The following is a 12,301-nucleotide window of genomic DNA, read 5'->3' on the forward strand; positions in this document are numbered from 1 at the left end:
AAAAGCTAAAGGAGTTCATCACCACCAGACCACCACTACAGGAAATGTTGAAGGGTCTTCTTTAACAAGAAGCTAATTTACAAAAGAATCTGATGAACTAAATAGATCCAGAGACATTGACACATGCAACAGGCGATCATATTTCAGAGGAAAGAGGGAAGGGGGGTGGAGGGTGGGAAGAGATTAACCAAAGAAGTTATATGCATATGTGCATAACCCATGCACACAGTCAATAACTGGGTGAAGGCCTGGGGAGGGGGTGGGAGCGAAGTGGAGGGAGTCAGTTGTGGGGGAAAATGGTATACCTGTAATACTCTCAACAATAAAGATAAATTTAAAAAGTAAAAAAAAAAAAAAAAAAAAAAAATCCTTAGGACGGAGAACACAGTTCGCTCTCCCTCACCTTTCCCCTCCCCTCCTCTGCCCTCCCTTCCCCCCAGGCACTTTACCATTACCTTCCTCATTTTCCTCAGCCCATTTCTTCTACAAATTACTCCTTCTACCTCTGTGATTTTATAAATAAATGTTCCCTTGCAGTCAGAGTAGTGGCTCTGAATTCTTTCCCAGCCAGAACTCAAGTACTGAGGTTGCTGAACCCAGGTCCGGTCTGACCTCACCAGTCTAACACCTGGTGCCGTTCTCAGCACCCACAACACCTTGACAAAGCTCAATCTTTCTTTCTTTCTCTCTTTCTCCCTTCCTTCCTTCCTTCCTTCCTTCCTTCCTTCCTTCCTTCCTTCCTTCCTTCCTTCCTTCCTTTCTTTCTTCTTTCTTCTTTCTTCTTTCTTCTTTCTTCCTCCCTCCCTTCCTCCCTTTCTTTCTTTCTCCCTTTCTTTCTTTCTCCCCTTCCTTCCTTCCTTTTTCTTACCCGAGGATATTTTTTCCATTTTCAGATAGTGGAAGGGAGAGAGAAATAGAGACATCATTTGAGGAGACACATCAATTGGTTGCCTCCTGCACAAGCCCCGGGATAGAGCCTGCAACCGAGGAAATGCCCTTGGTAGGAATTGAACCCAGGACCCTTCAGTCCTTGGGCCAAGGCTCAAACCACTGAGACAAAGGAGCCAGGGCGACAAAGGTCAATCTTGACCTTACTGAGCCTGTCTATTGTCATTTTGCATCTAAACTAACATACCTTTGAAATGTTAGAGTAATCTCCTTTTCCAGAACCCTCAGAGCACAACCATCCACATCAGAGCACAGAACCCCTCATTGTTATCTGGTTCCCCAAACGCCATCTCTATGTGCTATAAATGTTAATTGTTAACTGTCCTGTGTCCATCGACTCTGTTTTACTCTGTATCCATTCTCAGAGGTTTCCCCGCTTTGCTTCTCCAGCCTCCCTAATCTACCACCAATGAATTTCATATAACCCCCTTTGATTGTAATGTATAAAATACTGCAAAATACATCTCCTCCTTTGATTGTAATGTATAAAATACTGCAAAACTGCCATTCTCCAAAATATTTTCTCCATCCATTGAGATTTTTCTTCCCAGCAATTGTCGGTAGTTTGATCCAAATAAACTCATAAAAATTCTCTACAGGTTGGGACTTTTCTTGCAACACCTCCTAGCTATTCCTTTGGACAAGGTTGGTTGTCCCAGAAATCTTTGGTGACAGACAGCTTGTTTTGGGAGGGCTCAGCAGAGACCATAGGCCAATTGATACTTAATTGAATGAGAAAAGCAGCAGAAGGAATTGAGGTGGGAAAGGGAGGCACCAAGGGAGGAGCCAGGCTCAGTCACTAGCTTCCTCCCCTGACAACACCTCAGTCTAGCTTGTCCCTGAGGCAAGGTCCCAAGTGAGAAGGAATACAAGCACTGTCCTTGGGACAGGATCTGGCACCTTTTCGCTAGTTCCTGCTGCCAGTGCCATCCTACTCTGTCCATCAGCCTGAGTGAAAGCCTTCACCAGGCCCTGCTCTCACCCTCTGCTTCTCAAGGTACCTCACCACCACCTCTCCTGTGCTCTGAGGCAGCGGGCAAAGGAAGGGCCATGGCTTGGGGAAGGGGGAGAGGGAGGTTTTCTGAGAGGCCTCCGGAGAATGGATTTAAACAAAATATTCTTTGTTATTTTTCAGAGCGGAAGTACACAAAACCCAGCCAGGTTAAAAGGACCCTTTGATCAGCACATACTGAACACTCCCTGTGGCAGGCAGAGCACGGGGCGGGGGGGGGGGGGGGATCCCATCCCCAGGACAATGCCAGCAGTTCTGCTGTCCTCCCAGCAGGATGAGCCTGAGCCTTCTCTCCAGGGTGTCTCTAGTGACAGGATGGGAAGTGGACCTCCTGCCTCCTAGTGGGCTCTGTGGCAGAATCTGCCCCGCTATGGGTCAGTTCGGAGCTGCAGCGCCAACTAACCAGCCAGGTGAGGGGCTGCTTGCCAGGGCCTGGGACAAACCCTAGGGCTCAGGAGCCCTGGCAGTGCCAGACTCAGGCCCCATGGAGCCTCCTAGGCTCTCCTATCATACGGCAAGCAGCTGGCAGAAGGCTCCAGAGGGGGCAGTGCTCATGCCCCACCTGCAGTCTGGTCCCGGTACTTACCAGCATCCCTTTGGCACCTTTTCCCACCATGGTGGCAGTGGGTTGGGGGCTCTGGACTCCCAGGCCACAATCACAGGCTCTGCTTCCAGCACTTTTCAGGCCACAGACCTCAAGAGCTGTGGAAAGAGCAGAGAGTGAGGACCTAGCGGGTGCAGGCAGGGACAGAGCATGTGTGGCCCTCAGGGCTCTCCAGAGCAGGTAGTGCAGGGCCCAGGCCACCAGCTGGCAAGCCTCACTTCCTTCCCACCATGGCCACCCCTCTGCCAGGGCACTTCTCATCTCGTTCCTTTCTTGATGACTCTGGATCAGCTCCTCCCTAGCTCCTCTCCCGACCCTTCTCCTGCATCCCTTAGTCTCCAGACTTCTTGTCCCAAGGGGCAAAGGTCTATTTTTGACTCTCCAGATGCTTGATTCTATAAAAGATAAAAGAACACAAAACTGGACAGGGTCCAATTCCTTCATCGTCTGTGAATGGCTTCAACCTTTCTCCTAAAGAGGAGCCAGCTTGGATCAGCACACTCACCCCACCCAGGCAGCCAAGACGGTCCTTCTTTGGCACGGTGCCACTCGGCTTGGGCTCTGGACACATGAAACATGCCATGTGTGGGCATGCTTTCCAGCCCTTGCCCAGGCTGTCTGGTCTGCAACACCTTCCCTCCTGTTCACCAGGTGAAATTCTTCCAATCCTTTAGGACCATGCACAAATGTCACCTCTTCTCTGTAGTCTTTCCCTCACCAGAATGAACAAATTGCTTCCTCCTTTCTATTAGTGTCCTTATCAACTCATTTTAGACTAATTTGCTTTTAAGTCTGTCAACCATGAGTCAGGGAGTTGCCTGAGGGCTTGGGTCTGTTTCATTTACCCGTCCGTACCCAGCACCTAGCACAGTGCTCGGCTTGCAGGAAATGTGGGTTGGATGGAGGAAATGGGTGAGGCTGAGACACTGGAATGAGGGTCCAGGTCAGCCAAGATCTTGTAGGAAGCATCTGAGAGGCAATGTGGGGCTGGTGAACTGGAGGGGCAGAAGACAAATGGAAGGAGCGGACAAGGACCGTGTAGGTGTACATAGGTTTAATCTTAGATGCAGGTGATAGAGGGCAGGTTTTGACAGGCCACAGGAGAGGAATCAACCTGAGGATTCCATAGGAGATGAATCAACCTTCAGGGAGACTCAAAGAATTCTCTCATAGGAAGAAAAACCTAGGTCGGATGGATAAGGGTGGTCAGCCTTCACAGAGCCTGGTCCGAGGAAGGCTTGGGCTCTGCTTCTGGGGCCTTCCCTACACTCCCAGGGAGCAGACTCTACTCCAAAGGCTTTTCCGTGCCACTCTGCCCCACCTGCAGTCACCAGTCAAGGGCCACCTCTCACCTACAGGCCCAGGAAGTCTTTGGAAGGCACAAAGAGACAGGGAAAAAGCTCTTTGCTTATGCAAACCAGCCTTTGCTCCTTTAGGCCTTTGTCCCGGCCCCTAGGTCTCCTGCATAGCCCGCAGCAGGTGGGGATGTAACTTGCAACCATTTCCCTTTTGTCAGTCAACCAGGCTGGCCTCCGACTCTCAGAGTGGACTCCTAAAGAGGCCCCCGCTCATGACTTTGGTCTTCTGGGGGCAGTTGGGGGTGGGAGGTTGAGGGGATGTACTCCCTTTAAGATCATACCCTTGTCCTCCTCACTCACCACGTCCCTCCCTCCAAGCTGTAAGCTCTAGACTTACCTTCCCCAAAGCTGTTCCTCTTCAGCCAACAAATAATAATGACAGTGATGACAGTAATAATAGTAGATGGCATTAAGAGCCACCTCATGGATTGGGGATTTTTATGTCTTCTGGTCAGGTGAGTAAATTAAGGACAACTCTGTCCTGGAATTTAGGCTGCAGAGTGATCTCACCCAGAGTATCCCAGAGCACTGATTGCAAATCCAGTCCATGCCCTCAGGGTGTTTACAGATTAGTGGGGAAAGGTGGCTTGTTGGCTGCTCTAAAATAAGTTAGGTGTAAAGCTTTGTTGCTACTCCAGCCTCTGCCATTTATGTTAAATGGCCCCATCCATCCATTCACAAAGAACCAACTGAATGCCCATGATATGCCAGGCCCTCTTCTAGATGTTGGAGACCCACATTACCCAGGCACCAGACCTGCCCCTAACCCATTAGGGGCCACCATTGACAAGCTGTGGGTCTGAAGTTCAGCATGCAGTGAAGAGCTTGGGCTCTGGGGTATGGTCGCCCTGGGCTGGAATTCTGGCTCTGCCATTCACTAGGTATGTGACTTCAAGCAAGTTACTTAACCCCTCTGAGGCTCAGTGTTCTCAGGTGGTGCCAATAATCCTTTGTAAATTCTGAAGTTTCTGCTTCATTTTTTCTTCACTATAAGTCCCTGGTATTTTCCTCCCCTCCAATCCATAAATCTTCCCAAAGCCCCAAAGCTCTGATTTTCTCTAATAGTTCTCCAACCGGATACGGCCTAAATTGTTTATCAGGCATTTGAGGCTGGCCACAGTTCAATTCATTTATTCCACAAGTATTTATTTCATGCTTGCTCTGGGCCAGACCTGTGCTAGCACCAAGAACTTGTGGGTTTCTGCCTTCCTGTAGCTTACAGGACAGGGGGAATGAGTGAAGCTGGTGTCTCAAATGTATACAATTAAAGACTGAGATAAAGGGTGTGGAGGAGAACGATTCTTAAAGCAAGGGGTCCTGACCTGTCTGAGAGTCACAGAGGGCTTCCCCGAGGAAATGCTATTTGAGAGTCAGAGGGAGTTTAGGCAAAGTGGCAATAGCGAGGAAAGGAACAGGAAGAAATATTTAAGCAAATGAAGTGGGAAAACCCTGAGGCTGGGGCTCAGATAGCCAGGGAGAAAGCGGCCAAACATGAAGGTGGACAGATGAGCAACGTCAGGGCCTTTGGGGCCTGGGTTTTTGTCTTTATCCTGAGGGCAATGACAGTTACTGAAGGTTTTAAAGCAGAGTTGTAATTGTAGAGGAGCAATTGGTGGAATATGCATTTTGAAAACATCACCCTAGATACAGTGTGGAGAAAGGACTGGAGGGAAGGGAGAGTGGACCAGAAGAAATCAATTAGAAATAGGCCAGGCCAAAGATGAGGTCTTGGATAGGAAGGTGACGATAAGGTGGGGAAAAGTATACAGATTTGAGTAAAATATAGAAGATAACATTGGTAGGAGTTAGTGATGAATTGGACATTGGGAGTGAGAAATAAGGAAGGGTCTTTGGTTTTTGCTGGTGCAACAGGAGAAAGCCAGTGTCAGTTCCAGAGGCAGGAATACTTCAGATTTGGGTGGGGAGAGAATGGGCTGGGTTAGGCAAATTGGGTTTGAGTTGCCTGTGAGCCACCCAAAGGTGCATGGTGAGAGGGTAGTCGCAGGACCTGGCTCTCTTTAGTCTCATTACTGTTTTTGCCTCTCCCCAAAACAGGACTGTCAGAGCAGTCAATTTTAAGGGTCCATCTGGGCCAAGCCCTGGAGTCCTCTCTAGGGATGGAAAGGGGTCAGGCTCTTTCCCTGCTTCTAAGGACCTCACAAGTGAAGAGAGAGGGAGAAGCATAATCTCCATTCACTGATGGAGGGAGCGGAGGGACTATGGGATCAGGGAAGGGTCCTTGGTTCTGCCCTGAGTCCAGGCTGGTTATCCAGGGCCACTTGTGGCCGTGTGGGACTATTCATCATTCCAAGGGTTCTTGCCTCCGTGCCTTTGCTCAGGTGGTTCCCTCTTCCTCCAGCATCTTTGTCTCTGCTTCCATTTGTATATATCCTATCGATTTTCAAAACCTGTCCCTGTGCCACTATCTTCAAAGGCGCCTTTTTTCCTCCTTCCAGTTGCAGTCAACCTTTCCACTGTACCACCAAAGCACGCTGTGTACATCTGATTAACACTCTCGTCACAAACAGTGCAGCAGCACAGTTACTTGTGTCCAAATCTGGCGCCCTACCAGCCGGAGAGACCTTCCAGGGCAGTGGTGCGATTCTTCTGTGTCCCCAGGGCTGGGCACTGAGCGGCACCGCCGCAGTCCCAGTGTAGGCCAAGTAGGGGGGCGTTTTCTCTGCGGTGCTTGTAAATATTTGGGCATGCTCAGTGTCGCCCATTAGTCTCTGGCTAAAACCATCCCCTCACCCACTACTCTCCAACCTTCTGATGGCCCCTCACTTTGGGAGTCTCTAACCCCTCAGGTCCTTCTCTCCTCCACTCCTTGACCTTCAACCTTTACCTAGCAGCCACAGCAGCATCAGGCTCGGTTCAGCAAAGAAACAGACCCAAGCTTTGTGCGGGAACTGTCAAGAGAATCGGGGACGTGGCTCCTTTAAGAGAGACCAACGAGGGGGCGTGGCCTGCGGAGAGCAGGCCCGAAAGTAGGCGCGGCTCCTTTAAGAAGCGGCCCGCTCACTGGAAGGAAGCCCCGGGCGGCGGGCTGGGGCGCGGTCGCTTTTGGGGCTGCGGCACCGCCCGTAGCGCCCCGATTCCTCGAAGCGGGGCGCGTCCTCTTTAATCGGGGTGCGAGGTGGGAAGGGGGGGCTGGTGTTACATCAGCTCCCACGTGTGGGCCTCTCAGCTGGTTCGGAGGCTGCAGTCCCGCCCCCGCCCCCTGCGGTGGAAAAGTACCGGGGCGCCCAGGTACCCGCCCCCTGCCCCGCCCCGGGCCGACTCCGGCCCCTCCCGGGCCTCCGGGCAAGCCCCCGGCCGGGTCGCGTTCTCCCTCCCGGCCTCGGCTTCGGGGCGCGGGGCGCCGTTGGGGGCGCCCGGGCTGCTAGGCCCCTGCCCTCACCTGTGGCCGCCCGAGCCCGCCCTCCAAGCGCCCAGGAGGAAGGTTGGGGTGGGGAGGGCGCGCGTTCTTCCCGGGGTAGCAGCCCCCAAAGAACTCAGCGGCCAGAGCCCCCTTCCGAAGCCGTGGCCCGGAGTCGCTGACAAAGAGCCGAGGGCGCCGGGACTCCCCGCGCGGCTTCCCCGGACCCGCGAGCGCGGGAACCCGCGCGGGCCAGCGGGTGGGCGGGCAGATAGGGAGCCGCGCCGGCTGGAGGGGCCCGATAGGCAGGCGGGCGGCCCGCGGGGCCACGGGCCGCGCGCCGGGGCTCGCACGCGCCGGAACCCGCACGGGCCAGCGCGCAGATAGGGAGCCGCGCCGGCTGGAGGGGCCCGATAGGCGGGCGGGCGGGCGGCCCGCGGGGCGCGGGGCCGCGAGCCGGGGCTCGCACGCGGGGCGCAAACGCGGCCGCCGGTTCCCGGCCCCCAGTGCCCCCGGCGCGCAGACCCACGGGCGCCCACACCGGCCGGGACGCGCTCCGGTTTCGGCGCTACCCGCACAGCCCTGTGCCGCCGCCTCCGACCGAGCGGGCGCCCGCACGCAGCGCCCCACCGCGCCTTCCCCGCCTGCTTCGGCTCCTTGGCGACCGCGGAGACTCCCAGACGCGCGCACCTACCCCGACCTCAGCGACGAGACATACACCCCCTTACGTGCACCCATACTCTTACCCAAAGATGCCGCATGCGCGCGGTCACACTCACACACTCACTCACACTCACAGTCACACACTCACTCACACGCGCGCGCCGCGAGCACACCGGCCCTCTGGCTCGATCCCGGGGAGCCGCCACACACCCAGACGGCCGGCGGGACGCCGGCGGCGCGCTTACCATGCTGCGGCCGCGCCGCGCCGGCCGCTCCGCGGGCGCCCAGGTGGCTGTCTTAAAGGGAAAGTTGCATCAGCCTCCGAGGCGCGCTGCCGCCTCGCGTCCGCCCGCCCCGCCGCGCAGCTCGCGGCTCCTCCGGAGCTTGTTGTGTTTTGGTTTCGGGGAGGCGGGGGCCAAGACTTTGGTGAAAGTTTGGAGACTGGAGAAGGCTTGGGAGACCTAGCCAAGTCCCTCCCCTCCCAGAACAGCTTCCCTGGCTGCCCAACCCCCCCATCCCCACCCCTCCTGGCCGACTTCTCAGGCTCCTCCTCCCAGGGAATAAAATTACAAATCGCTCCAGCTTTCAGATGATTGATCCCCTCTAACCCCTGGGAGTGGGCTCCACAAAAGAGCCCCCTTCTCCGTCCCTGCCTCCCTGCCTTCCAGCTGGGGCCCTTGAAGGAAGCAGATGTCGTCCCCTTCGGGCTAGGCTGGAATGAAGCCAGAAGGCCTGGGGCGCTTCGGGGGGCTGGGGCTCCGGTTAGCCTGCCAGGTCCCCTGCCTTCTGCGCCTGCGTTCCCCCTAGAGAGAAGTCTGAGCAAATTCCATTCCCTTTGGAGCAGCGCAGCCAGGGACTGTGGGCACAGCTGGGTAAGGCCAGGGTCCTACTCGCAACTGGAGGTCTGGGGGTAACCTTTTCTCTAGGGACCCTCCTTTGGCCACTGACTTGTTCAACCCTACTCTGGCCATTGTGTTAAAAGGCTGCGGACACAAACCTGGGCCTCTTCTTCCCTCCCTGGAGGGAGACAGACCAGGGTTCCAATATCAGCGAAAGGAGACTTGGCCAAAAGGAGCTTTGTCCAGCCTCAGTTTCCTCCCTGAGCTAAGGTAATACAGATACTTCTGTGTGAAACACGTTGCTCCAGGTGCCTCTGGGAGAGACGTTTCGCAGTGGTGTAAAGGAGCTCCACATTTGCTTACCTTGTGAGAGTCACCAGCTTCCAGGGAGAAGGGCCAGTAAGTACTGGCTGTCAGAATAGCCCTGTTGTCCCAGCCTTACTGGGGCACCTACTGGGGAAGGGGTTCCCTGGAGAGAGAGTCTCCCCTCTGCACCCTGAGTACATCCCTCACTGTTGTCTGTCCAGGAAACAGGTTTTATTTGTCCCATGGGGACAATCAGCCTCCAAGAAGCTGAGGCACACATGCCAAACTCCCACAAGATCAATTGACGAGTGAGAATCCACTTTATTAATTTACAGTCAGAGGCACAGAGCAAGATAGCTGATATCAGACACAGACACTTCCTGCTGACCGGACTCAGGCCATACTCAGTGCACTCCACAAACCTTCCCCGGGGCCCTACCATCTCAGAACTTACAACCTGTTTGTGTTGGAGACTTGATCAGACGCAGGAAGACAGGCTGGTCTCATCAGCAAGACTTTCATTTTTACTTTGTTCCCAAACCTAGCATGTTTGGGATTTATATTCTCCTATGAATGAACTGTATCTTGTGTGTGTGTGTGTGTGTGTGTGTGCATGCATGCACCTCTACTTGAGCAGTCTGTTGTGTCTGTGGATTTGTGTAGGTGAATCCGTGTGGAAGAGTGACTGTGTGTGCACTGCAGCAGCTCTGTGTAGTGGTGTGTATGTGCGCCTGACTCTGGGGACTGGGCAGTTCTGATCCAAGCCCTCCTTGCCTCTCCTGCCAGAACATACATTCTGCTTCTGGTTCTCCCTCCCCACTAAGGCTTGTTGAAAAGAGCCCCCACACAGGGAAGGCAGGAAGGAGGCTATTGAAAGAGGTCTCCATGTAATGGAGTAGGAACAAGGAAGAGAGTGAGAGGAGGGGGCAATGGCTTTCTTCCCCCTTGACTGGGGTTGGGGGAGCAAGAGGAGGGCACAGTGAGTGTCAGTGAAGGTTCTTAAATTGTCATGGCCCAGAGAAAGTGGGGCTTCCAGCTCAAACTTGGAGACACCATACAAGGGAGGCTGGAGGGGTATTCCAGATGCTCAGAGCCAGAACCCCAGGAGCCCCTCAGGCCCGGCTGGGGGTGGGATGCTCAGGATTCAGCCTTCTGGGGCCCTATCAAGAAGAGAGGAAGACAGAGAGTTTGGGATTAATCTGAGGTCAGGGAGGCAGCCTAGTACCTTAGCCCATGGGGTGGGGGGAAGATTTTCCCTGGGATGTTTGGGAAAGTTAGGACTTTCCCACGAGGGTTTTGCTAGGCCAAGGTTGGTGAACCTTTTTCTGCCAAGGTCCATTTGGGTACTTATAACATCATTCACAGGCCATAAAAATTATCAGCTTAAAAATTAGCTATGAAAAAGCTCCTAGATTTATTGAATTTCAAGTCTAGCCTGCAGTTGCCTTGGCAGAGCCGGACCAAATGATTTCTCGGGCCGTATACAGCCCGCGGGCCGGACGGTCCCCACCCCTGCTAGACAAACAGATGACATAACACAAAGTATATTTGTATACATATAGGAAGATTTATGGATGTGTGTATTTTGCCCATCTTGATACAGAAAGGATTTCAGGAAACCACCCAGTGAGTTGAATCCCAAGAAACTTGTGAGAAAAGATTCTAGTTTGAAAAGTCGTTTCCATGAGACAGGGACTAGAGCAGCCGTTTTTTTCCAGCCAGAAAGAGGCCCCAAGGGAGGCAGGTCTGGGCTGAGCCCAGGTCAAAGCTGGGATGACCTTCATCCTTTGCTGTGAGCTTCTGGCTGTGGGCAGGGTATGTGGACAGAGTAGGGGGGATCAGGCCTGAGGACAGACAGGAGGACTACTGGGGTTAGATATCTGGCCTGCTTCTGTCTGGAGCAGGGCAGAAAGAGAACAGGCAGCTGGCTGGGCCCCACCCACTGTGGGCTAAGGCGTGTCTCAGGAACCTCCAGTCACAGTGCTATTTCCTTGGAGGACTGCGCCCAGCATCAGATCCCCAGTGCTGGTTTCCTCAGTCATCAGCCTGCAGGATCAAGGCCTCTGTTGGGACTCACAGAATCAGTATAGGTGTGTGTATGGTGGAAATAGGGATAAGGGCAGATGTGGGCCACTTCTGGAGGGCACTGTAGAAGCTGGCAGCATTGGGCACCTTGGTGGAGGGGTGCTGAGGGACTCTGTTGAGAAGTTGGGGGAGGGTGGACATTGCTTTGAGTTGCAGCCTGGCCTGACCAGTGGTCTCCACCTTCTTGGAGCCCCAGGAGCTAGAAAACATGGTCAGTGGCCTGTCTGGGCTCTGCTGTCCTCCCTTGAACTTGGAGCACAGTGGCTAGTGCCTGCCACCTTCCCTCCCTGTCCCAATGCAGAGGAGCAAGTTAGATTGTTTCCAGATCTAGAAGCTGTCTCCAGGGCTCCATGTGCCCCTCAGGACACTCTGTTGTTCTTTCTCTGGCCCTGGTCCATGAACCAATCATGGTGCTCAGAGCAGGGTTCCAGGCTCTGAGTGGCCCCAGGTAAAATTAGGCATGGGGGGGGGGGGCAGGAGGGGATGGGGGCAGCCTTGCTATCCATTTAGCACCCAGACAGCTAAACACCTTTGAGCTCCCAAAGTCCAGAATTCCTAATGCCAAGGGTGCCAAAGCTCCCCACACTATAAACCCCAAACTCAGAGTTCCCAATACCCAGAACCCCCAGTGCCCAACACGCAGGGGGCCTAATGCCCAGGGTGCCCAACATCTAGACCACTCAATATTCTTTTTTTTTTTTTTAATATATCTTTATTGATTTCAGAGAGAGGAAAGGAGAGGGAGAGAGAGAGACAGAAACATCAATGATGAGTCATTGATCAAGCCCACAACCGGGCATGTGCCCTGACTGGGAATCAAACCCTGATTGCCTGGATCCCAGGTCGATGCTCAACCGCTGAGCCATGCCCGGCCGGGCCACTCAATATTCTTAACACTCAACTTTCAGAGAGCCAATGTCCCAGTTCACTGGAAAAGAACCTGGAGGGGAGGGAGTGGTGCCCCTGCATGACCCAAGTCCCTTCAGTGATGGTGTTCTCTGGGGAGTGGCCGTCACTGAAGCTGGGGCTGGGATTAGTGCTGGAAGCAGCAGCAATTCTTCCTTGTTGCTCCCTTCCTGGGTCTGGAGAGGTCAAGAGGGGCTGCAGGAGGGATAGCTTCTCCCCAGC

At 54.0% G+C, this 12,301-nt stretch overlaps 1 protein-coding gene across 3 annotated transcripts in view; it reads right to left on the bottom strand.

The window, feature by feature from the left end:
- The window catches only part of SLC6A9 (solute carrier family 6 member 9), a 36,464-nt gene extending 28,130 nt beyond the window's left edge, over positions 1-8,334 (bottom strand). For 2 of the 3 annotated variants that reach the window (XM_081143673.1, XM_081143669.1), the window contains exons 1-2: positions 8,189-8,334; positions 2,547-2,662 (exon numbers count right to left, since the gene is read on the bottom strand). In XM_081143673.1, the coding sequence (XP_080999799.1) occupies positions 2,547-2,576 (30 nt within the window). In that variant the 5' untranslated portion in view covers positions 2,577-2,662; positions 8,189-8,334. Of the gene's footprint in view, positions 1-2,546; positions 2,663-8,188 lie in introns of those variants that run through there. The other variant, XM_081143671.1, reaches the window with a different exon arrangement.
- Between the last annotated feature and the right edge of the window lie 3,967 nt (positions 8,335-12,301).

This window comes from Miniopterus schreibersii (genome assembly GCF_964146895.1).
Source record: "Miniopterus schreibersii genome assembly, chromosome: 8".
Taxonomy (NCBI): Eukaryota; Metazoa; Chordata; class Mammalia; order Chiroptera; family Miniopteridae; genus Miniopterus; species Miniopterus schreibersii.